The sequence below is a fragment of the Chelonia mydas genome, chromosome 10, assembly GCF_015237465.2.
Source record: "Chelonia mydas isolate rCheMyd1 chromosome 10, rCheMyd1.pri.v2, whole genome shotgun sequence".
NCBI classification, from domain to species: Eukaryota; Metazoa; Chordata; order Testudines; family Cheloniidae; genus Chelonia; species Chelonia mydas.
In genome coordinates, this window is record NC_051250.2 from 23,140,265 (window position 1) to 23,167,852 (window position 27,588).

Consider the following 27,588-nt stretch of genomic DNA (forward strand, 5'->3'; position numbering starts at 1 on the left):
CAACACCAATTCTTTACTGACTACATTTTTTCATATTTTAATTCACAAATTCTCTCCTTTTTGGCTTTACCACAGAATTTCTGGTTTGCCACATGGGAATGCTACAGAGTTCAGGTGCAGCCTGATGCAGAGTACATGGGCCCTTGACACTTTGCTGTTCAGGGGAGGTGGAGATTTCTGGGGGGCCAGGAGGTGAACAAGGGCATGAAGGGACAAAAGACCTACTTCTGTGCAAATTAGGAACTTAACTTTCATTCACTTCCAGTTTAAGAGGGAGCAGTGGACAAAGGACCTAGAGCTTCTGACCAGACTATTGTCCCAGCACTTGTCCAGGCCTCCTAAACTGTACAGGGTAGAGCTCTTTAGTCCTCTATGCCCCTTTGATATGTATGTGATCGGAACAGCAGAGGGTCAGGAGAGAGCAGTGGTTCTTGTTAACATTCTGCCCAGGACATGGACCCTGTCTACAGGTACAGCCATATTTAGGTACCAGTGCAGAGAGGAGTTCAAAAACATATCAGTCCAGCCCTAGCCTTCTATTTTCAGTATATTAACATTAAATGAACTACAGAGCTAATACGTTCTATGCCAAGCAAAATTTCATGGAAGCTACTCTGGCGGCTTTTTTTGGTGCATTTTAAACCAAAACAGATCTGATAAATCTATTTAATTCTGTTGATTACAACAAGCAATAAAGATTCCGCAATGAGAACCTTGTTGACAATTTTGCTTATATGTGAGGCACAGGAGACTTTACAATAGCTATATTAGCTGTGTAGCACTAATAGTCGAGAACATGGAGTGAGTGGCATAGAGTAGGCAGACATAATGAACTGAATTTTCCTGTACACCGGTACCTTTAGTTATTTTGGAAAAATATTTCTGGAATAGCTGAAGCATATTAATTTAGACTACTTGTGCCTATTTTACTCTGTGAATCCATGTCTGTGAAAGAAGAGGCAAGTCTTGTGTTCTCTATAAATATAAAGAGAACTTTGCTGCCTCATCAGCATACATGTACTGAATATCAGTTTCTAATAGCACTGAAACATACAGCAGTAGTAAATGACTAGTACAGGGACAATATAACTCAACTGCAACTTGTCAGATAAATTTTAAAAGTGCCTGAGCTTTATTTCTAATCTTCCATTTCAGTCAGTTACTAAAGATGATCGCTCACAATTTCTACTGAAGTCATTGGGAGCTATGGGTGCTCACTTCCTCCCCAAAAAAGTCAGATTAAACCATTAGTCTTATAACTCTAAGAGAAGTGTGCGATTCCAATAATGTTAACTTGGCCATAATGCACTTATTGTAGCATTTTTATACTTTGTTATATCCACTGCTTTTTTTTAAAGATGAACCCCATTGTATCTTTGACTATTGTAATATACACCCACCCATAAAACATTTAGAATGCGCACCATGGCCAAGTGAACTGCATGGAAGTAACTTTAATATTTTAAATTTCCTGTCCTGAGTGTTTGACACCATGTTAAATGTTAATGCTTTTTTCCATTTTTGCACATGCAAACAATGAAACAGTCTCCAGTCTCTACCAGTTATAACTATTTATTAGGAATGCCTGACAAGTGTGTCAGCCATTTGCATTGATTATCTTGTCCTCCTTGCAGAAGTACTCTTACTTGCTGAGATAATTTATGACAATGATCTTACTCAGTGAACCTACTCAGAGAAGACTACTCCCCTTCAGAATCTTGGCATCTTTTCCAACCACACCTTTCCCATGGAAGTCTTGAGTCAGATGTGACAGGGAAACAGTAACCTAGCCACATAATCTGCACTGGTTACACCCTTACTGGTCCTGTGAAAATCTCTCAACCACAGTTTAACAAGGTTTGATGGTTTCACTTCTCTGTTAGTCGCATCAGTATCATCCAAAAGCTAGCAGGTTCTAGCTGGTGCTGTGATGCTCATGCGCTACAAATGGCAAAAGTGGCTTTAATTTATTGCATGGCCAAATACTGCACACGTTTGGGGAAGAAGGTCACACATGGACCTCATTTATATCCAGCTAAACACAGCTATGAGTCTAAAGTCCACTCTACTGCCTTGGATTCCAGTCCTCGCAAACATCCTTCCTCCAATCATCTGTTCAGAGCTGGCTATCTTGCACGGGTACAAGAATGCTCTCGCTAACAAAAAATGCTCTATGACAACTTTGTTCATCCACCTCACACTTGCTTTAAGTTCCACCAACCATTCTGGGCAGCTGAAAAAGCTCTTCTGTCATCCAACTCCTACCCAGAAGACACCTGGTGAGTGCAATGGGCAGGCTCTGAAGTAAACAAAAAGCACCTCCTAGATGATCCCACCATCGAATACCTGATGCAAAAATGGAGAATCAAAGATTCGCCAGAGTACGCATGCAGAGACCTCCAAACCACGGAATACATTGTGAACAGGTGCCCATCTTTTCATTTCCATGAGATATTGCAAAGGTGCACTCTGCATTTCCTGAAGCCCTCAAATGAATTTCAAACCTTTCTTTTAACTTATAAATGTTGCTATTTCCATACTAAAGACGACGTTATCTGTCACTAGCCCAATTTCACATAATAGTTGAGAAAATCTATTTATAACCTCTGTATCACAAGGAGCTATTCAGAGAGGACAAGATATGTGATTTTTAAAAGACGTGACATTAAATGACCCATACTCCAACAGCAGTAATATGTGACAGGGTGTGTACTAGAAGACCTAGTACACTTCTTTGGTACTTGAAGATGTACCTTTGGCATCTTGTTCACAACACAACTGAGGCATGCACCAAGAAGCTACTTATGCACCTCGTGTTATGAAATATTGCTTTACTAAACAACTCTTCCTAGAGGCTCATCCCGGAGTGTGTCTCTACATCTGAGTTTAGCCCAATTTTTTTTTATCTACTGTTCCCAGTGACCCAGTTAGCTTTGAATCATTTGGAACTGGAGGCCAAAACACTTAGATTTGTCACCAAGCAATTTTAATATATTTAAAAGTTGTACCAATAGCCATTTGACAGACACTTCTACTGCATTATTTAAAAAAGCAACAAATTTAGGACCATATGATACTATTATAAGCTATACAACAAGCGTTCATATAAGTACCAGATATCACTAATTATTCAGGTATCCAGTGCATACTCATCTGCATAAGCACCTTCACATCACAAGCTGGAGGTGGAAAGACTTATCAGGTTAGCTTGTGCTTCTCTGCCACTTACAAGAGCATTTTCTATAATATATTTACTAATGCTTGGGCTAATCAACCTTGAACTTGTAAACTAACTTTTGAATTTTTAGAAACTGAGCTTTGAAAGACTTGGATCTTACCTATCTTAAGCTTACACCACAGAACATAAGCATTAAAATGTGTAGTCATCTTTTCCTTAGAATCAGTGTTTTTGGGTAACCACACCTTGCTGAACTAGTCATTTTGTAGTACTGATGAAACTACCACAACTTGATTAGTAACATTTTGAGTGTTTCTAAGAAGTTTCAAGGTTGTAATTCTAAGAAATTTTTGAACAGACCTATTTATAATCTGAAAACAAGACAGACAAAATACCAACCATTAGATATATCTTATTTAAGGAGACACTCTGACCTAGGTTTAGAGAAACAACTTACTTGTTTTTAACATCTGAAAATAGAATGGTTTCACTTCTTGATAAGTTACATATAATAGAACAAGATAGTTTAAAAAGGATAATATTGAAAGAAAAAAATACATTTCTGGTGAGGGTTGAGGTTTTGCTCAAAAAGTTCAAGAGGCAAAGGCTGTGCCACACGTTTCACATATTTGACTGATGTGGAGCAGCAGCTTGCTTCATCAGAAGTTCTGGCTTACCTGGGACTTTGTCAACAGATGCAAAAACAGATCGCTGTACAGTAGGGTCACAGCTGCCACGCCGTGACTGGTCGTAAAATCTAAATGGCAGGTGCTGTGATGCAGATGCAGAGCTGTGTCCAAAACCCATCACTTCAGTTGAAGGCTGGACAGGAAGATCCAGGAGAGCTACATTTAAACAAATTGATTTTTTGTTAATAAAAATCTATAAAAAGGAGATCTAATGTGAGAATTACATTGCCAACTTGCCGAGAACCTTGGGACCATAGCTAGTTTAGATCAATCTACATAGCTTGCTCATACTTGCATCTTCTGAATAAAAACAGCTTGCTGCTCGTTTTGCCTTGTAATTACAGGGCGGGAAAGGCAACAAGTGGCTGCAAACTGTACTCCCTTTCATGTATATACTAGGGAAACCCCAATATTTACTAATGGAGGAAACAGGCCTTTTGCAATATGTCTCCATTACATAAACGTGATGGTTGCAAGCCATTTCAAAAATTGGTATCATAGTAAGAAATATCCATCAACAAGGACATTCATTAGTTATGTTTGTGCACGGCAGCAGGCCAAGCCATTTGGAGACAGGTAATCTGGTAAGTAAATACCTGCAGTGTGTGTGACCACCCACACTATTTTAGGTCTACTTCCATGGAAGATCTTAACTCTGAACTTACTCTTAATTTAGATACCAGAAATCAAGAAGACCAAAGAATTAGACTGCACAATTATAATTCACAGGACCAAAGCATAAGTATATTTCACATAGCACTGAAACATTAGAAACGGATTTTAAAACTCTAGACCGAATAATTCTCAGTTGAAGTTGAGTCACTAATTTTAATACTACTCCAGATTTTCTTTATACATTGTTTCATATTACAGATATTCCAGACAGTGATTGATGCTCTCCAGTAATCAAATAACTAAGATGTTCAGTCTCCTTTCTCACCTGCCCCTCCCCTTTCCCTGTATGTTCTATCCTCTTCCATTCACTCACCCGATTAGTTCCAATCCTCACCATGTGCTGCATTGATTTAGGCCTTAGCTATTATACATTCAATCCCTATGTCAAGGTTCCTTCTCCACTCTGAACTCTAGGGTACAGATTTGGGGACCTGCATGAAAGACCCCCTAAGCTTATTCTTACCAGCTTAGGTTAAAAACTTCCCCAAGGTACAAACTTTGCCTTGTCCTTGAACTGTATACTGCCACCACCAAGCGTGTTAAACAAAGAACAGGGAAAGAGACCACTTGGAGACGTCTTCCCCCAAAAATATCCCCCCCAAGCCCTACACCCCCTTTCCTGGGGAAGGCTTGATAATAATCCTCACCAACTGGTACAGGTGAACACAGACCCAAACCCTTGGATCTTAAGAACAATGAAAAATCAATCAGGTTCTTAAAAGAAGAATTTTAATTAAAGAAAAGGTAAAAGAATCACCTCTGTAAAATCAGGATGGTAAATACCTTACAGGGTAATCAGATTCAAAACAGAGAATCCCTCTAGGCAAAACCTTAAGTTACAAAAAAGACAAAAAAACAGGAATATACATTCCCTCTAGCACAGCTTATTTTACCAGCCATTAAACAAAAGAAATCTAACGCATTTTCTAGCTAGATTACTTACTAACTTAACAGGCTGCATTCCTGATCTGTTCCCGGCAAAAGCATCACACAGACAGACAGAACCCTTTGTTCCCCCACACTCCAGCTTTGAAAGTATCTTGTCCCCTCATTGGTCACTTTGGGTCAGGTGCCAGCGAGGCTACCTTAGCTTCTTAATCCTTTACAGGAGAAAGGGTTTTCCCTCTGGCCAAGAGGTATTTTATAGCACTGTATACAGAAAGGTGGTTACCCTTCCCTTTATGACACCCTACCTGATGGATAACCACCTACATAGGTAACACTCCTTTCTACATCTCTTAATGCATAAAAGTTCAGAAAATTTAACTGCTGACATTCTATTTTATGTAGCTTCTCATACTGTTCTTATCAGCATAGTATCTGAGTACCTTCCATTAGTGAATCGAGCAACACTAACATGTGGTTCATTCACTCTCTCCTCCTCCCTGCTGGGGCAGACATTATCATACATGAATATACATTTTGCTATAATACTAAGATATTGTTAAGATCTATTGTTTAGAAACTGGACACTGGTTTCAAGATTCCTCTCCTGGGACACAGTATTTCAGATGCTTTGGATGACAAACAAGAGCAGATCTTACGCTGAATTGTCATGAGACATGTTTCCCACTTCAAAGAGAAACATTTAAGGCATCTGCTTACCTGCAATTCTCTGCATTTTCATACGTCGAGCTTGGATGCGGCCCTTTGCCAAACGCTGCTTCGCAATGATACAGCGAATGTGATCAGAAAAAATAAATGTGGCTTGGAGAATGGGGAAGGGCTTAGAATGGGGACTAGATGCAGGTTTGTGAATTATTATATTCAGAGCTCTACTGTCATCTTCTACTCCAGTTACCTGCATATCCTATAAAGAAATGGAATATAGTTAGCGGTGAAAGAAATTGAATTGTTCATTGTGAATATTTAAATTAGATATGAACAATATATCATTATAAGAAGACAGAGACATGAGGTACTGCTTTAAAAAAAACCCCACACAAATGTTGCAGTATATTGGTACAAATTTCTTGTGAAGTAAATCCAACAGGGCTAAGTCAGGCAAAAATTAAGTTAAGTGGTTTGACTGTGAAAGAGTACTTCTCTCTCTCCATTTTCTAGAAACATGACTATTGAGCTTGGCATAACAAACAGATATTACTGCTGCTGAGCAACTCATTTATAGATGTTTACATTCTGATGCAGCTGGAATACCAAGAAATTTGAATTAGGTACTAAAACATTGGACTAAATGAAGAATTATTATAAACTAGACTGAAAGATGCTGAAATCCCATTTTTCTCGGGTAACAACAATTCAAAGGACTAGACTCTAGAATTATCTATACTTGCTTTCTTCATTGTAACATTCTAGGTCAGTGGTCTCCAACCTTTTTATGCACAATATCACTTTTTGAATTTAAGTGCAACCCAGGATCTACCCCGCCCCTTCCCCAGGGCCCCAACCCGCTCACTCTCCCCCACCTTCCCTCACTTTCAGCGGGCTGGGGCAGGGGGTTGGGGTGCGGGCTCTGGGCTGGAGTCGAGGGGTTCGGAGTGTGGGAGGGGGCTCCAGGCTAAGCCTGGGGCAGGGGGTTGGGGTGCAGGAGGAGGCTCTGGGCTGGGGCAGAGTGTTGGGGTGCAGGAGGGAGTATGGGGGCTGGAGGGAGTATGGGGTGCTGGCTCCAGTAGGGGGCTCAGGGCTGGGGCAGGAGGCTGAGGTGCGGGAGGGGGCTCAGGGTACAGGAGGAGATATGGGGTTCTGGCTCTGGGAGGGGGGGGGGTCAGGGCTGGGGCAAGTGGTTGGCATGCAGGAGAGGTTTGGGTTCGGCCTTGGGAAGAGGGATTAGGGCTGGGGAAGGCGGTTTGGGGTGCAGGCTCTGGGCGGGGGCTCAGGGCTGGGGAGCGGGAGAGGTTCAGGGTGCAGGAGGAGGTTTGGGTGCTGGCTTGGGAAGACTGATTAGGGCTGGGGAAGATGGTTTGGGGTGCAGGAGGAGGTTTGGGGTGCTGGCTCCGGGAGGGGGCTCCCCCGAGGCCTCAGGGATGTGCTGGCCACTTCCAGGAGCAGCATGTGGCCAGGACATGCAGGGAGCCTGCGTTAGCCCTGCTGTGCTGCTGGACTTTTAGCAACCGGAAATCGCGATTGACTGGCAAAGGCTCCAGGATCGATCAGCTGATCGCTATCTACCAGTTGGTGACCACTGTTCTAGGTAATTTTGCAGAATAAAAGATTTCATACTATTCCACAACAAATCCCAATACACACTTAAATAAAATATCTTCCCAATATATACCCAGATGTATTGTGTGCTTGCATGCATATAGAACACACACACACACAATTTTCAGGGCACCTTTTAGCTATTATTTTCTTTGTTAAGTGTACTTAATAGAGCAAATACTGGAATTCGTGTTTAAGTATTTCAGAGTTTAAAAACACAGTTTAATTTGTGATGAGAAACCATCTCTTTCCTTTTCTTCACGAGTATTATAAGATCTGTTCCCTATTGTTGTGATTCAGAAGAGCCTTTCAGCACAGATTTAACTTTAAGCATGTGTTTAACTGTTAATGACGTTAGTGGGACTTCAGTGCTCTGATTAATAGAGATGCTTTCTTGAAGCAGGGCCTTTATGAGGAAGTTACTTCATTTGCAAGTGTCCAGCTAGTGAACGTTTAAAGAACTTCTTTGGAAAGCTGGAAATAGCATAAAGCAATTTAACAGAAGATAGAATTAGAAAGGATACTAAGTACACAGAAAATAGGGAGGTATGCTATTGATCTAAAACATACACTGATAAAACCAATACTAAATTTGATTACACTGTTTCTTACATTAACAGACTTTTCAGCTGGAAAACAAATCCTCGGGTCAACAGATATCTTACCTGCAAAAGGCCCGCAAATTTAACGACTCCCCAGCCCAGTCTGGCAACATCTGGTTCAACTAAACTCATCTGATAAATATCCACAGCCAGAAATCTCTGAACCTGACCTCCATCTTTTGTAATCACTGTACAAGCAATTAAATCGCTGTTATCTAAAGAGAAAAAAATAGTTAAGATAGGCAGCTATCACAGTTAACTTCTGCAATAGCTTATTTTGTTAGGAATTTCAAGATTTTTCAAGGAATATGCTTTGCATTAGAAACCTAAGTTATCTTGGCACATTTCAGATACTCGTTTCCTCTTCACATTCAGAGTCATTTTATCATGCTCATTCAGAATTAATTCCTGGTATACACTGGATGATGACTTATTTTGTCAAGAATGCTTTGAGTACAAACAGGGTGTGCTATTTAGATGGTTAAGGGTTTTAGTTCACCAGGCTTGTGTGTTACACTCAACATGATTTCAGGGTTGAACTTAAATCAGTTAGTGCTGATATCTCCCTCTTCAGGACTGCTGAGATACCTCTGAACTTAAAGCTATGCATTTATTTGTTTTTGCAATTGCTCGTTTGTTTATCCAAGTACCCCTTTCAGTTTTCCTCCCTCTCCTACTAGTTCCCATGGTGGAAGACCACACTATTGGCATCAGTTGTTGAACAGACTAGCCTATAGAGCAGGGGTGGGCAAACTTTTTGGCCTGAGGGCCACATCGAGGTATGGAAATGGTATGGTGGGCCACGAATCCTCACAAAATTGGGGGTTGGGGTGCGTCGGAGGTGAGGACTCCGGCTGGGGGTGTGGGCTTGGGGGTGGGGCCAGAAATGAGGAGTTCAGGGTAAGGGAGGGGGCTCTGGGCTGGGGATTGAAGTGCGGGGGGGGGAAGGGCTCTGGGGTGGGGCTGAGGGGTTTGGGGTGCATGAGGGTGCTCCAGGATACACTTGAGGGGTTCGGAGGGTGGAAGGGGGATCAGGGCTGGGGGGTGAGGGGTTTGGGGTTCAAGAGGGGGCTCTGGGCTGGGATCAAGGAGTTCGGAGGATCTGCTACCTGGCTGGAGCTGAGGGCCAGATTAAAAGGTCTGACAAGCCGGATGTGGCCCATGGGCCATAGTTTGCCCACCCCTGCTGTAGAGGTTAGCCTTCCTCACTTTCTGGATGTGCTATTTTCTTTTCCCATTCTGTATTCTCTTGCTACTTTTTCGCCCAAACCCCATATTTTTTCAGATAATTCACAAATATGCTGAAATTGGTTTGATAAGGACAGGCTTTACAGTAACAAAAGAAAAGTGTCTTTCACCACAAAACACCGGTTTCTAATCCAGGTAGCTAATTTATTTCTATCAAAAGGGAGCCACACAGTCACTCACAATTCAGTGTGCCTACATTTTGGCATCCTGCATCTCTTTAGTGTGCCAGCAACACATTCAACATAATTGCAATAAGAAAAAGAACAAAAACAAAACAGGGGTGAGGATACTAAGAAGCACAGTTTCATTCTGTGGGTTGTCCAGAGACTCTGAACTACTAGACCAGGGGTGGCCAACCTGTGGCTCTGCAGCCATATGAGGCTCTTCAGAAGTTAATATGTGGCTCCTTGTATAGGCACCGACTCCGGGGCTGGAGCTCCAGGTGCCAACTTTCCAATGTGCCGCGGGGTGCTCACTGCTCAACCCCTGGATCTGCCACAGGCCCTGCCCCCACTCCGCCCCTTCCCCCGAGACTGCAGTGCCCTCGCTCCTCCCCCTTCCCCCAAGAGCCTCCTGCATGCCACGAAACAGCTGATGGGGAGGTGCGGGGAGGGAGGGGGACGTGCTGATTGGCAGATCTGCCGGTGGGTGGGAGGGTCTGGGAGTTGGGTGTGGGGGAGTTAATGGGGTGCTGCTGACATATTACTGTGGCTCTTTGGCAATGTACATTGGTAAATTCTGGCTCCTTCTGAGACTCAGGTTGGCCACCCCGTACTAGACAAATGACTAGGAGGAAAGTTGCAGAGTACAGATGATTACTATGTAACTGTGGATGTCTGGTGTGAATAAGCATATTGCGCATACAGTCTAGAACCAAAATACTGCAACATGGAATTACCTGTAACCACAAATCTAATGCAATATACAGGATGTGTCAAGATTAAGAATAACATTCTCAAAAGCTTCCATGTCACCTGGAAGTCTAAGTCACTTGTGAAAATGGGATCTACTGATTTAGGAGCTTTTGAAAAATTTACTCTAAAACAGTACTGCAATAATTGTTCAAAAAGCATTTATAACCATCACCAAAGAATTCAAAAACAATTCCTGGTAAATAGGAGAAAATATTACAGTAAGTTTAAGCAGTTCCCATTAGTTCCAGTAGCTGAACTCCAAGATAACACAGTACACACAAGTCATTTCATTCTCCCTCCATCTCTGACTATTTCTGCATTTGACGAGAAGTGAAATGGTCTGGTGGTTCTTTTCCACTAATATCTTGTCCCTCAATGTATGTTAGAGAACACCACCACATCACAATATGCACAGCTTTCGGACACTTCAACAATTAGAACTGAATGAGTGTTACAGTCTGATTTTAAAAACTAAAAAAAATATTTTATGTTCACTTCTGACATGCATTAAGCCAACTACATGAAATAGCTGAAAAATTAAAATGAGACAGATAATGTACTTAAGGATGTGATCGTGCTTAAATTGAAGCAATATAACGTAACTGAAAAGCTCTCTATGCTCAAGGGAAGTACAACTAACCTGCTATGTACCACCTGAAGTGTCTTCATTGCTATTAGGAAGTTGATTAGATGCACAAAAATTCAGAAGAATTAAACACTGAGTAAGCTCGGTGAGTATTAGAGACCCAGGTAAGATAATATTGGATATCACTTGAAGCTCCAGTTACATGGGACATTAAGATAATTTCATAAAGTATATTCCCAGATGATTTTAGCACTTTTATTAGTGCTGTGAAATTGAGACACCATAGCTAAAGTATGGAATTATTGATAACCTTAGTCTTAATCTAGTTACCTTGTATTTTTACTTCAAAGTAAAACAGAGGTATTACAGTGGTTTTCCGCATAAAACAGTCTTCTATTCTTTTTCTTGTAACTATCCCAGGTACAAGATAATGGGCCAGATTTGATTAATGACTCAACCTTCTGGGGCAGTGCTCAACATTTCCAGATTAGTGACCCTTAATTTGAAGTAAAAAGTTCTCACAAGCCCTTTACATACATTTTTAATTATTTTATAATCTATCAATTATAAGAAGCTAGGAATTGTAGAAAACTGATAAGTGAAGCAAAAAGACAAGGAGAATTCCATGGCTAGCAGAGTTAAGGATAAGAACTATATTAAGAACAAACAGAATCCTAACAATGGTATTAGTCCCTTACTAGATTGAAATGATAAAACTGTTAATAGTACCCCTCTCACGCCCCCCGTAAAAAAGAATTCAATAAATATTTGTTCTTTGCTTGGGAAAAAGGCTAGATAATGCATTCATATCACGATGAAATACTTTCCATTCCAACAGTAACTCAGAAAGATCTGACACAGCAGCTATTAAAGTTAGACACTCTGAAATCAGCAGGGTCAGCTAACCTGCACCCAAGATTTTAAAAGAGCTAGCCAAGGAGCTCTCTGGACCACTACTGTTGATTTTCAATAAGTTTTAGAACACTGGGGAAGTTCACTCCAGAGAACTGGAAGCTAATGTTGTGCCAATATTTAGAGAGAGAAAACTGGATACCTGGGCATTTATAGACCAGTTGGTCTAACATTGATCCCAGGCAAAACAATGGAAAAGCTGATACTAGAACTGATTAATAAAGAATTAAAAGAGAGTACTATAATTAATGCTATTCAACATGAGCTTATGGAAAATAAATCTCATCCAGCTAATTGGATTTTTTTTTAGATGAGATTAAAAGATTGGGTGATAAAGCTAATAGTGCTAATAGTATTGTATACGTAGACTTTGATATGACATTTGACTTGGTACAGCAGAACATTTTGTCTAAGAAACTAGAATTATACAAAACTAACATAGCACACATTAAATTGATTAAAATTCACTAACAGATTTAAGTCTCAAATTGTAATTGTAAATGGGGGGAGGAGAAGGATAAAGCAGGTATGTTTCTTGGGGGCTCTGCAAAAATTGATTCTTCATCTTGTGGTATGTAACATTTTTATCAGTGACCTGAAAGAAGACAATTGCAATGAACTTGGCAGATGACACAAATTTTGGGGGAGTGGTAATCTGGGTACAACCAAACAATATGTGTTTTTATATTACCATACATCTAGGAACAGAGTGCACGGCATACTTACAGGATGGGGTACTCTATCTTCGAAAGCAATGACTCTGAGAAGGACTTGGGTCAAAGGATAATCAGCTGAACATGAGCTCTCAGTAGCCAGAAGGGCTAATGTGATCCTTGGACGTACAAATAGGGGAATCTTGAGTAGGAGTAAGGAGGTTATATTACCTCAACATAGGATGTTTTTCTAAAATATATGCTCTAGTTCAGACACAACTTAATTCAAGGTAGTTCTATGACCTGTGTTATACATGAGGTTAGTCTGCATGATAGCAATGGTTCCTTCTGGCTTTATACTCTATGAATAATCTATAATCTAATGGAATATCAACTCCTGCTCCCCATGCATGATTGGCCAGATGTTTGGAAGGGAGGGGGGGTGTTTGCCTTCCTCTGAAACATCAGATATTGCCCACAGCTGGTGATCGGACACCGGGCCAGGGCTCTGAGTTGGTTCAGAGAATCTTCTCTCACATACCTCACTGGTATGTATTGCTCATGTGCTTAGAGTCCAACAAATCACCAGAATAGGAGTGAGCAGGGAATTTTCCCCTAGGCCAGTTTGGTTGTGACCTTTGGAGTTTTTTGCCTTTCTCTACCACCTGCGGTGTAGAAAACTTGCTAGCATCTTACTCCTAGTCAATTTCCTGCCTTTTCAGGAATCTCAACCTTTGGTGGCACATCAGTCTCTCCTGCACGCATAACAGTTTAGGGACCTGAGGATTGATATGTTTAATATGTACACACTGGGCTCAATATAGGGGTACAGAGATCTGACTACAGGAGATCTGACTAAACGATATAATAGTCTCTTCTGGCCTTAAACTGAAATTTATTACGTCTATGAATTTTCCGATCGATAAGCCTATGTACACATTTGTGTATGTTTTGGGAGGCTGGCAGAATACTTGACCTTGATGGGAGAAAAGGGTGTATGGAACAGAGATTTTCTTTGCTTTAGGTTGTAAAGAAATATTCAAGGCTGTGTGATGCTGTTAACTGAGAAACATCAGTTGAGAAACTGCTCTAAACCACCTACTTCAAAGTAGCACAGGTAAATAGTGATCAAATTGATTACTGGGAGCCGGGGAGAAATGGACCCTATGTCAAGAAAGTTGATTACTGAATACACGCACACTCCCCTCACAAAAGCTACCATCATGACTAAAATGCTTGTTGGCAGTTTCAACTTTGGCAGGACAGCATGGAGAAGCATGTACTGCTGTTGATAATGCTGTACAGGTTCTAAATAGAATCTTCCTTGTAAAAGAAGTGGAGCAGGCAGCCCTGGAGAATGAAGTACAATGTCAGTAAGACACACAAGCTAATAAATATGGTTTTGGAGCCCATATCAGGCTTCAGCAATAGGAAAACTGAACATCATTTCTTTTTAATCTGGCCCTTAATATCTCATTACAGCCTTTGGATAAAACACTGAAATAAAGTATTGATTTTTTTTAGAAAAGTACTATCAAACTAAAATGATAGTTTTCTTTTATCAGCTCCATCAGGCATCCCCAGCTAGGTTCTGTTATTTCCAAGGTTTGCTAGTCTCTGACATGTTGCCTTTGAGAATTTATCAAGAGTGGTAGATTCTCAAATCACCAACAGCCTATTTCATGGTATTTACATAGAGAAAGGAAGTCAGCAATATTTTCACCAAGATGCAAATAGACTGGTACATTGTTGCTCTTGTTTTGAAACTGAAATTGGTCATCTCAGGAAAGCATTTAGAACACTTTTGTACTCTTACTCTTTACCGCATGCTAAAAAAGGATGCATTCTCCTGTTGAGGTTGAGCCATTTAGTGATGTTTAAATAAAAATCAGATTTCTTGAACAATTTATAAAATATGCTACCAGACCACATCATGTTTTGATTTGAAAGGAACAGAATGTTTGTACGCTCCAAATTGCCACAGCCTGCTTAGCTCAGCCTTTTATAGTCCGATATTTCAATAACACAGTCTACACTAACTGGTGTTTAAATTTTCACATGGCTGCAATACTGACAGGGCAGCTCCATGAGGGTAGCAATAACTGAAGCTATTGTGCTAACACCTTGTCTATAGTTACTACTGTGACATCTAGAATTGATCATAGTGAGGTTAAACAATATGGTGGTAGAGACACCTGTGCTCTCTTTATGCTAAAAGTCCCTCTGTTGATACCATTGGTGCAGTGGCTCCAATGGTAATGCAACACTGAAATTTTAAGAAAAAAAATCTCACCACAGACAAGTTGTGACACATGAATCTCTCAGTGTTAACTGTCAAGGAGTTTACAAGATTATCCTGATTCTGGTACACAGGATCTGGTTCAAAGAATATTATGTGATGTCTTAAATGAAAGGCAGGGTCACCCTGGTCATTAATGTCATTATGACATGTATGTACAGATACTATGTAAGGAGTTACGGATGTATGCTGAAAATATTTTACTAAAGTTTGTATCAAGGCAGAGCTGACAAACAGGTTTTCTGCCAGATGTTCATTCACCTGTCTCTTGGTCAGCATGTAAATTAAACACTAGCAGCCAGTAAAATGGAAGCCCCATTTACACAGGAAGTCAGAGGAATGTAACATCAACAGGGAATAAGCGGGACTTGGGAAAAACAAGTGACAGGGATTTTTACTATCCCTGAGGACAGACGAACTCTGGGGATACAAGAAGAAAGCAAGGGGACTCCCTTTTATCCCAGGCCTGGGAAGCAAACTGACAGCATGTTTACATTCATGAAAATGTAATCTCTATCGGGCTTGATTAAAATGCTGCAAAGGCTATTGGGGATGAGAAACCTCTTTAGACAGAAAGTTAGCCTGTTATGCTATGATTTTCATTTATGTTTAACCCTGTTCCTATTATCCATTTGCATTATCTTTTGAATCTTTAGCCAAACTTATTGTATTTATCATGAAAACATCTCAGTGCTGTTGTGTTATACAGAGCACTCATCCGTTGAATCATTCAACCTGGTGCATACATGTTCCCTCGGAGATAACAGACATGGTATTTCTTGTGTATTCAGTGGATAAGGAGCTGGACACTAAAGAGGGGACATGCTTCCCTCAGGCACGCAACTGTGTTACTCCTCTTCCTCAACAAGAGAGCTTTGCTGGAGCTTAAACTATGTGATAGCTCCTGCCATACCAGTCTGTCCACCTCATCAGCAAACTCCTCTAGACTCTGCTAGTCTAAACCTTGCCTTACAGGTAACATTCATTGAACCCCAGTTCCCCAGAGGCGTGACTCTGCCGTGTCCAGTCCCTCTCACTGGACCCTCTCAGAAATTAACCAAGTCTGCTGTCTCCAAACAGACAGAATACACACCAGCCTGTTGGCTTAATAGAGGATGCACACCTTATATACTATGACAGCACTGAGATAGTTTATTTATTAAGAGCATAAATTTAAGTGATATTAAGAAAAAGAGAGAAGACAGGTGTGGTTACACACAAAACAAAAATGATGCTTTCTAATGTCTCAAACTAAACTTCAGCAAGCTACAATCTTAGCCTAAGCAGCTTTCTCACTTACATCAAACTCTCAGCATCTCTAGCCCCTGAGGCAGGAGGATCCACGGTTTACAGAATCAGAGGGTGCTGTTCATCGCTTTGTCCTTTAAGTGATATATCATTAATTGGTTCTCTCCCCACCTTTTTATACTCTAGTAAACTTTTAAAATGTATTCATTTGAAGTGCATACTGCAGACAGTTCTTCTCCCCCACTGGTGTGCAGATGCCATGCTGTCCTCCTCATCCTCTGGCCAATCTGCTTTTTGATTGGATTAAATCACTTTGTTTACCTTGGTTATAAATGTATTTTCATTGTCTTTTGCTTGTAATCAAGCCAGGCAATCAGGTAATATCCACATTCATTTGTCTATCTAGGGCAAGCTTGTTTATCAACTGCCTCCAAAACACATTTTATGAACTTATTTCCAGCACACATATGTAACTCTTCATAAACAACCAGTATACCCATCACACAAGGATATTCATGACCAGTGTGTCACCAGTTTTTACACAGTACCTTACAAGACACTGGCTAAATATTATGCCAACAGTGTGTTGGATGTGCCCTTTGCCAGTTGGCATAAACGGGCTCTTGGAGTTAAAGGGACTTGGGGATTGGAGTACACCTGCAAGAAAAGGTAAGGACTGGCATAGCCCAGAGGAGATCGTTTGAGTGGCTAACATGCTGGTGCTGACAGGAATCTGACAGCCAGTTAAGCACAGGAAATTCTTCCTTTTGCTGCAGACAAGAGTGTAACAAGGTGACTCACAGGCCTGGGTACTCAGAGAACTTTCACACAAGCCTTAAGTGCCTTCAGCCCAGGAAGTTCAAGCAATGCTTCAAGACAGTTTTCTAGAACCTATTTGGTTACAACTATTGTATCAGTGCCCTCTACTCTCTTCCCATTCTCCTTTAATGGCACCACAAGCCCAGTTAATGACCATGTGGACTTCTGTTTCCTCAGTTTGTCCATTTAAGTCAGTAAAGAATGCAGGATTAGGTCCACGACTGACAATTAAAGTATGAATTCAGATCCTACGAACAGTCATTTATGTCATTGGAGTTTTATTGTAGGCATTGAACAGTCTAGTTACAAAACCTTGACATGTTAAGACTGAGATCCAGCAAGTTAGCACCACAGTAAAGTTACTAAAAGAAAAACTTTATTTTTTGTTTCCCAAAGATCAGAGCATTTGGTTTTATTTTAAATCTGATAGGAACACAGGTCACATTACAACTGTAAACGTTATTCAGGGAGCAGAAAGGAAAAATTACTCATTTATTAGGGAACTACGTCACAGGAAACTTTTATGTACCCCAGTTACACTTTTTTCTAATTTACAGTAGCTAGAAGTTTTAATGCCACATAATGTATTTGATGACTAAAAATAATCAAAGGAGAAAAATGTGGTTAAACAGTTCCAGTGAACTTGAGAGTATTTTCATCTATGCTACAAACCAGTCATAGAACGATCTGCCTGTATGTCAGAAACTCAAATGCATTTAGTTGAAAGAATTTCTAGGTTGAGTGATGTATTCCAGATCAAATACACTATTTACAAAATCATCAGCTCCAGTGATAGACCAGTTCTAGAACTAATGGAATTTGTCACATCCTGAGTGTTGTTTAGTCACCTGAGTGTAGTGAGCTGGCAGCTGCAGGTTAGCTATATGCAGACAACTTTTACCCAAGTTTTCTGGTCAAATTGCAACTTAGGTAATTACATTTCTACCAAATTATATTTCCTTTCCAACTACTTACATTTCCCTTCCAGTTTCAACTGGATAGCTTCCTATCATAAACTGTTAGGGAGCAGTACTGTGTGCCATTTAACACTTGCCAAATTTGACCCTATTTCACAGGTGAATGGAAATGATCCCTGTTTACCCTGCAGTTTGTATATCAGATATTTTTAAAAGAAGAAGATAGATACTATGTAAATCTAATAATAAAATACCCCACCAGAACTGCCAGCCTTACTGGTAGCCTCCACACTGAGGCCAAGAATCAAGTGAACATTAGAAAAAAGTTACTCTTGAGTATGGGTTATGTTTGTATGGTAAAGCTTGCACAGCCACTAACCATCCTGTATGTTCTCTGTGAAGAAACAGATACGCAGAATGTGGTGCTGTTTAACGCAGCAATTCTCAGCACTGCTGTGTGTGAACCACTATTGGTACATAGGCTGTTTTACAGTATCAGAAAGAATTCATTACAATGACTCTGATTAGAATTACAAAAGGTGGTGCCACACCAAGTATTTTGTATTTTATGTATATGAGAGCCACTTATCTAATGCATTTAACAAACATTGCACCAATTGTTGGACCGGGGATTTGGTAGGTACAACTTGATACTCCATACTCCTCTTTTTTTTTTTTTTTTTTTTTTTAATAGGATGTGAATAGATACATTACCTTTTTATATATAACTATATCTCAGCGATGTGGATGGGCAAGCACTTTATATTTGTATGCCAGACAAGCATAGCAACTTGAAAATAAATTTACATTTAAAAAACACACTAGCCAAAACTTGCAATAGCAAAATAAATCCAAGCTAAACAAGAAATGGATGTTATACAGAGAGAAATAAAACGAGAAACAGCAAGTAATGGCTCACATGGACAAGAGACTTGGGATTTGATGTGGGTGCTTATGCCCTTAACACCCACCAGCCTCTAAGGCTACGTCTACACTGAGAGCTAGATATGGGATTCCCCTGATCATATAAACAAATGGGATTTGTCATTGTGAAAGTAATGAGTACATAGTATCAACTGACTGCACATTTTTCTCTCAAAGTGTTTCCTTAGGTTATATCTGCATTGTGAGGTAGGCATGGGATCCCTCTGCTCAGCTACGCATACTCGCGCTAGCTCTCATCGAGAGGGCCAGCATACACAGCTGGGTAGCCACAGTAGCACAGGCAGCGGGGGCACAACTGAGCTGTGCAGAGTACAAACCCACCTGAAACTGGTGGGTATGTACTTGACACAGCTCAGCCATGCCTCTGCTGCTCATGCTACTGCGGCTACCCTGCTATTTGTACTGGCACTAGCTCTATGAGAGCTAGCGCGAGTATATGTACCTAAGCAGGGGAATCACATCCCTACCTTGTAATGTAAACATAACCTAAGGAAGTACTTTGTCTCAAAGTGTACAATCACTTGGCTATTGTGTACTGATTACTGCCATAATGACAAATCCCAAAGGGACATAGCCTTCTTGATGGCTGAGCACCACCCTGGATCTCTCTCTAGTTAGATCCTTAAGATGTTCTGGCTGAATGTTAGGACTATACCCATCACTGGCAACCTTATTGCGACACTGAAGCTTTTGGTGACCAAGTGATCGCTGACCATGCAGTGGTATTCCTTGGTAAATGTACTTCATAATTCATGGGTTTTTCATGTTGATAAATGCAAAGTAATGCACACTGGAAAACATAATCCCAATTATACATATACAGTGATGGGTCTATATTAGCGGTTACCACTCAAGACAAAGATCTTGGAGTCATTGTGGATAGTTCTCTGAAAACATCCACTCAACGTGCAGTGGCAGTTGAAAAGGCTAACAGAATGTTGGGCATCATTAGGAAAGGGATAGATAAGATGACAAAATATCATATTGCCTCTATATAAATCCATGTTACACCCACATCTTGAATACTGCATAAAGATGTGGTCGCCCCATCTCAAAAAAAAAAAAAAAAAAGATATATTGGAATTGGAAACGGTTCAGAAAAGGGCAACAAAAATGATTAGGGATATGGAATGGCTGCCATCTGAGGAGAGATTAATAAGACTGGGACTTTTCAGTTTGGAAAAGAGATGACTAAGGGGGGATATGATAGAAGTCTATAAAATAATGACTGGTGTGGAGAAAGTAAAAAAGGAAGTGTTATTTACTCCTTCTCGTAACACAAGAACTAGGGGGTCATCAAATGAAATAGGCAGCAGATTTAAAACAAACAAAATGAAATATTTTTTCACACAATGCACAGTCAACCTGTGGAACTCCTTGCCAGAGGATGTCATGACTATAACAGAGTTCAAAAAAGAACTAGATACGTTCATGGAGGATAGGTCCATCAATGGCTATTAGCCAAGATGGGCAGGGATGGTATACTTAGCCTCTGTTTGTCAGAAGCTGGAAATGAGTGAAAGGGTATGGAGCATTTTATGATTACCTGTTCTGTTCATTCCCTCTGGTGCATGTGGCATTGGCCACTGGAAGAAGACAGGATACTGGGCTAGATGGACCTTTGGTCTGACCCAGTATGGCTTATATTTATGTTAATATATCAGTACCAAGAAAGTTGCCAAAATCGAATCAATGCTTGAGATCTAGGTGGCAGGGTTTGACTAGGACTATCCTCATCGTTGATGTCCTAGGACTTAATATGGAGCAGCTGATGAAGATGATGAGACTCAAACATCAAACTGCCACTTGATTGTATTGGCCAGGGATTTAGCTGTATTCAGATTAATTAATATATTTTATTCAGATTAGCAACAAGACTGATGTTCACTGCTTCTTGCCTGAACCAATCAGGCATCAGCTGCAGTGACCCAAACTGAGCCAACAAGGCAAAGGCATCAGTGTATTGGAGATCTTGAAGCAAAATAGTGTTCAGATGGAGATCACAAACATCTGCCTCCTCAAAAAACTTATCAACCTATCAAAACTGAACAATGGTGACAGGACACAGCCTTGCTGAACTTTCCTGGAAACCATGCCATGTATCTACCATTGACTTGAACACAGCTTTCTTTTTCCATTATAGAACTCCTACAACAATAACGGTATCTTCCTACTGAGGGCAAGTAGCCTCATCAGATCTCACAAGCTTGCTCAATGTACAGAATCAAAGGTTTCATAGAACACCCCCCCCACCGAAAAAGTGCTGAGCACCATTTATTAAATGCAGCCATCTTCTCAAAAAGCTATCTGAAGGGAATGAGCTGGTTGCCATTGGAACAACCAAGTGTAAAACTGCGCTCAATATCCTTCGCCACAAAGTGCACTGCTGATTGGGGTATTAACATGGAAGCAGGAAGACAGTCCCTGGGACCAACAATAGCATAAAACCTCTATAATAGCTATTTGTGGCTTTTTTGAACATATGCAGAGTAGCATCCTTCTTTGAGTCATTTGGGAGGATACTAATATACAAGATGGCCTTGAAGAGCCTATACAGCCACGGTATAACACTCTCACTTGTGTTCAACAACTCAGGGTGATGTTACAAACCCCTGGTGCCTTCTCAGACTTGAACTTCTGGACTGCGATCTGGAATTCTTCTTGGCTGAATGAAGGTGTGTCTACTGGAACTTTCTGTCCCACTTTAAGTAGAAGAGACACAGTAGGCAGCGGACAACTCCAAAATAAAATGATTCCAAGATTCTAGGGGAAATACATCAGACACCAACCAGGAACAAACATTCATTAGAAGTATTTATGCTATAAGTATTGAGTTCCTGTTTGTTTACTGGCAGATAGTGTTTGTTTCTTATGTTACATGGTTTTTACCTGTAATCAGTTTGTTTACCTTATGCATTTGGCACCACTTTGGGAATGAACAGTTTCACTCTCTCCTGCTTCTGTGGGTCTTCTAAAACATTTCTTTCCAGGTTGCTGTGCCAAAGTAATTCTAAAGCTACAAAAATTGGCAGGGCAGGTATGGGACTAATGTGGAATCTGAAACCCCTTTTAACTCAGTTTTTTTAACTATATATATTTTATGTTGACTGTGTCCCTTAAATTTCAATTTGGTGAAAAACATAAGATACACGAAATGCAAGGGGAAAAAAATCAACTCTAAAGACAAGGGTGAAATATCTTAGAGGAGGAAAAATGTAGATATTGGCATGTTAACCAATGTGTTCTATAGATTTTTATACAAAGTCATTTTTTTATTCTCCGACATTGAGCAAGAGTTGTATCTGTACTAGAAAATTCCATATCCATTTTCCTACACTGTGCACGGCAATAATTATTTACTCACTAGTGAAGGTTGAACTTCACTGCTATTGTTTCCCATACTAGGCGGATTAAAATTAGAGCGGGGATGCCTCACTACAATTATACCTCAATTTATGATATAGACCTTTCCTATGTCAGAGATTTGCAAGGTTCACCTTCAGTGAAAGGAGTGCATCAAAAGGCTCTTCACTTGGGGAGTGACTCAGAGACCAAAAGACAGGGCAGAAGAGCATGGTGGTTTATAACTTTCATACCAGCATCTCATTTCTGTATGCAGACATTGTATAACGAGGTGAGGGGTGTAAAGGAATGTGATAGAGGAGATGCTGAATTAGCTGTTTGGAAAGGGTTTGCAACCAGGGCTTAAATTATCAGAGATTATTTCCTGGACTCCCTCCAAAATCTCATTGATACCATGTATAATAAACTTATCTACGAAGCAACAAGTTGCTGGACTACAAAAGAGGAAGTATTTTTCAAAGCCACTTTCATCATACTGTTACCTAAGCAGTTACTTATCAGAATGACTCATATTTGCATAATATATTTAAACCAAGCTTCCTTTCTAGGAAAATACATGGCATTGTTTATGAACGGTACATAGAACTGTAAAGGAACTGGTAAGGAACCGGTAAGGAACCAAAAGAAAAAGCGTGAAGTTTCTTGGAAGCCATTTGAACAACAAAAGTAAGTACTATAAAAACTTTCTGAAATTAGGCAGGCCTTTACAATTGACAATCTATTCTTTTCAGACCTTAATAGAGATTTTGAAAAAAGTAATGGCTTATTTGTTAATTTTATTATACAAAGCTGTTGAACATTTTGGATTCCTGAATAGGCCAGGTAGCCAAAACATTATTTTTCCTACCACTTGTTTTGTAAATTAACACTTAATGCCTGAGTACATTTTTTTGCAGTGCTCAGGAAGCAAATATAATGGATGACATGTTTAAACTCCAGCATGCTTCCAGCCCCAGGAGACAGTTGAGAAAAAAGAGCCCTCAGCTACACCCATACCTCAAGGGCAAAGAGAAACTCTTGGACAATCCAGAAGAAGTTAGAGAAAGTGATTGCAGATTATGCAGTTTCCCCCAACTCCACATGTTGGAGCATGCTGGAAGAAAGCCTGTAGGTCAGCACATGGAAGGCAAGATGGACGAGGTAAGACGCAGAGAGTTATGGGTAATAGGGCACATGGTATTCAAAGGGGGAAATCTACTGTGTTTAACAAAAACATAAGAGGAGGATTGGGCCAAAAGAAATCTGATGAGGTTCAATAAGGATAAGTGCAGGGTCCTGCACTTAGGATGGAAGAATCCAATGCACCGCTACAGACTAGGGACCGAATGGCTAGGCAGCAGTTCTGCAGAAAAGGACCTAGGGGTGACAGTGGACGACAAGCTGGATATGAGTCAGCAGTGTGCCCTTGTTGCCAAGAAGGCCAATGGCATTTTGGGATGTATAAGTAGGGGCATAGCGAGCAGATCGAGGGACGTGATCGTTCCCCTCTATTCGACATTGGTGAGGCCTCATCTGGAGTACTGTGTCCAGTTTTGGGCCCCACACTACAAGAAGGATGTGGATAAATTGGAGAGAGTCCAGCGAAGGGCAACAAAAATGATTAGGGGTCTAGAGCACATGACTTATGAGGAGAGGCTGAGGGAGCTGGGATTGTTTAGTCTGCAGAAGAGAAGAATGAGGGGGGATTTGATAGCTGCTTTCAACTACCTGAAAGGGGGTTCCAAAGAGGATGGCTCTAGACTGTTCTCAATGGTAGCAGATGACAGAACGAGGAGTAATGGTCTCAAGTTGCAATGGGGGAGGTTTAGATTGGATATTAGGAAAAACTTTTTCACTAAGAGGATGGTGAAACACTGGAATGCGTTACCTAGGGAGGTGGTAGAATCTCCTTCCTTAGAGGTTTTTAAGGTCAGGCTTGACAAAGCCCTGGCTGGGATGATTTAACTGGGAATTGGTCCTGCTTCGAGCAGGGGGTTGGAGTAGATGACCTTCTGGGGTCCCTTCCAACCCTGATATTCTATGATTCTATGATAAGAAGCGAAACTCAAACTGCCTTGTAAACAGCTGAGACAGTCAGAAAAAGAGGCAGCAACCACCCCACCCACCACCACAGTCAAACTATCGCACCATCAAGTTACAAAAGAAATACTTATTGGAGTTCTTTGCCTTGACTAGCTTTTTAGTCATTACCTATCTGCCCCCAAAGTTAGAAGACTAACTGAACAAAGCAGGAAGATCTTTGTATACGGAAAATTCTGGAAGCATAAGTGAGCTAAAAACTCACAAGGCTTAAAAATAATATGGTGACAGTTTTCAAGCTTCTGTGCTTAAGGTCAATAGACAGAGCAACTATGGACTGAAACCTGCCCATCAGAAGATAGGCCATTGTGGTTATAACAACGAGGTCTGCTCCTGAGAATGTTATATGCTGTGTTGGCTGTAACATTAATTGGTCTAAATTCAGTTTCTGGCCCAAATTAAGTAAATTCTGCCTGATGAGGATGCTGCTACGTATTTGGATGCTTGAGGCACTGTGCAATAGCCAATTGTCCAGGTAAAGGAAAATCTGGATAGCGCAGGTAGGTCACTACTTCCGCCATGCATTTTGTGAAGACCCTTGGGGCCAATGACAGGTGAAAGGGGAGCTTCAGAGTAGTGGGTATCCCTTGCTCTAAAGATACTACCTCCTATGGCCAGTATGTATTGGCACATGGAAGTGTGTGTCCTGCAAATCTAGGGCAGCATATCAATCTCCACTCTTCAGTGAAGGGGTAATGGAAGTGAGGATAACCGCCTTGAATTTGATTTTCTTGATAAAGCTGTTCAACTTCCTGTGGTCTAAAATGGGAATTAGGAAGTAACAGGAACAGAATTCTTTACCTCTGCGATGACAAGAAACCTCTTCTATAGCTCCCAATTCCAGAAGAGACAGTACTTCTTGAAGCAACATGGTCTTGTGAGACATGTTCCTGAAAAAGGACAGGGACGGTGAGTTGGGGAAAGGATGGGATGTTTACTGAATAACACAGCCCTCCTTTACAGGGTGGAGCACCCACTTGTCCAATGTTATTTCATTCCAAGTGCTGTAAATGAGGAATAGACATCTTCCAAAAGGCGGGATAGGTGGAGAGACTGGTATACAGTCCTTCAGGAGACAGTCAGAATGACTACTTAGAGGCTGTCAATGTCTGGTGAGAAGGTCTGGCTGAGACGAAGTCATCTGCTGACACTGAAAATGCCTAGATCTTCTCTTAAGAGTCCTGGAATCGCTGATGGAAATGCCATCAGTACTAGGGCTGAGGTGTATATTGCTTCCTCTTTGAACTTGGGGTGTAAACCCCTGAAGACCTCAAAGTCACCTGGCAGTCTTTTGGGGGTATCCATGGTGTCACCAGTATTTTGAAAGAACAGCTTAGACCCCTCAAACGGCAAATCCTTGATTGCATTTTGTAGCTCCTTTGGAATTCTAGACATCTGCAGCCAAGAATGTCTCAGGGCTGTGGCCATGGACTGTGAAATTGTATCAGCTATGTCAATAGCTGCCTGGAGGGATGTTTATGCCATGAGGTGCCCTTCTGAAAGGCAAGATCCATAAACTGTTCCCTATACTCTTCCAGTAGTTTGTCTGCTAACTTGGCTAATGCTGTGAAATTAATAAAATTATAGTTGAACAGAAGAACTTGAAAGTTAGCCATCCTCATTTGAACAGTAGCCGTGCTGTAAGCCTTCCTGCTGCACACATCCAATCTCTTGAGCTCTTTGTCTTTAGGAATTGCTTTGGGATGAGACTGCTGGGAGTGCTGATTGGTAGCCATGACCACCAATAGTCAGGGACCAGATATATGAAAAAATAATCAAAGTCCTTTAGAGGGACTTTGTAGCATCTGTCCAGTCTCTTGGCTATAGGTGGTACAGATGCGGGGGTCTGCCAGAGGGGTTTTGCCAGCTACACCCAGGCTTTGGTAACGGGAAGGGCAACCCTTCCCAAAGCAGGGGTTTGTAAAATATTATGAAGATTTTCTTGAATGAGCTCCTGTACTCCTACAGAAGGGGCCATTCTTTTCATTAGCTTTTCTGAAAACACTGGCTAATGTAAACAAACACTTATGGGGAGCTCTGACTCATCACAGATGGTTGTTGAGAAAGAACTTAGAGGGCAGCAGCAGCAGACATGCCCCTTTTATGGCCTTGGCACAGTGCACAAGGAGAGCAGGGACACCTGTTTTGTCTAGTAGTACAGCTGGCAAAAGTCTGATTCGAGTGCATTGGGTACACCTACACCTGCAGTGGAATGCATACATGAACAATCACTCAAAGGAGAACTAACTTTTTTTAAAGATAAAAACGGGTACTCATATAAGACACCAAGTATGAAACAGGATAAAAAGGAGGGAGTGGGCAACACTGAAAGACAGCAACATCTCAGTATATTAACAGTAATAATTTACAGTAAGATTATAGATATGAATTGGTCTGAGTTTACCACAAACATTAACAGCACTGCTTTTGAAAGTGATAACTCATCCACTAGAATGAAAAACATATATTTGCTTTCATTTAAAATCCCAGCTAAAGTTGTAATCATCATTAAGGCCACATATAGAGATGTGAAGTGCTCTGTAAGGGTGAACAACCAGACAGAGTATTTCACAATGGACACTGGCATGAAACAGAGCTGCAGTCTCCTCTCAGAACAAAATTAATCAAGAAGAACATGGAGGAAAGAAATTCTGGAATTGCCTATACAATAATGCTAGCAGTCTGGGTAACAAACAAGAGGCATTGGAACTGCTCATTTATAAGCATAAATACGATCTAGTTGGTATTACTGAAATCTGGTGGGATGATTAAAATGACTGGAATGTTAACATCAGTGGTTATAAAGTATTTAGGAAGGATCCAGTGGCACTTTATGTCAAAAATGGCAATACTTATTTGAAAAAAGAAAAGGAGTACTTGTGCCACAAGTACTCCTTTTCTTTTTGCGAATACAGACTAACACGGCTGTTACTCTGAAACCTGTCAATACTTATTTGAGTCACTGATAACTCAGAAGAAAATAATCTTGAATGCTTATGGATCAATGTCCTAACAGATAAAGTATACGATGGAGTACAAGTTGGTGTCTGCTACAGGCCACCAAATCACACTAGGGAACAGGATGACCCCTTCCTTATGCACCTATCTATAATGTGTGTGTGTGGGGGGGAGATCCTGGGGGACTTCAGTTTGAGCAACCTATGCTGCCAGTAATAAAACATCCTTGGAATTTCTAAACATTATAGGTTACAATTTCTTAATTCAAAAAGTGTTGCAGCCAACACAGGGGAATGTTCATGACTTGATTACATTTATAATGTGCAAGCAGAATAAAATCC

The 27,588-nt window shown here is 40.8% G+C and overlaps 1 protein-coding gene across 15 annotated transcripts in view; it reads right to left on the bottom strand.

The window, feature by feature from the left end:
* CLEC16A (C-type lectin domain containing 16A) overlaps nucleotides 1-27,588 on the bottom strand; it is a 189,645-nt gene that overhangs the window by 49,150 nt on the left and 112,907 nt on the right. For all 15 annotated transcript variants that reach the window (XM_043523250.1, XM_043523249.1, XM_037911469.2 and 12 more), the window contains 3 exons: nucleotides 8,370-8,521; nucleotides 6,148-6,352; nucleotides 3,856-4,023 (listed from right to left, as the gene is read on the bottom strand). In XM_043523250.1, coding sequence (XP_043379185.1) covers nucleotides 3,856-4,023; nucleotides 6,148-6,352; nucleotides 8,370-8,521 — 525 coding nt within the window. The remainder of the gene's footprint in view (nucleotides 1-3,855; nucleotides 4,024-6,147; nucleotides 6,353-8,369; nucleotides 8,522-27,588) is intronic.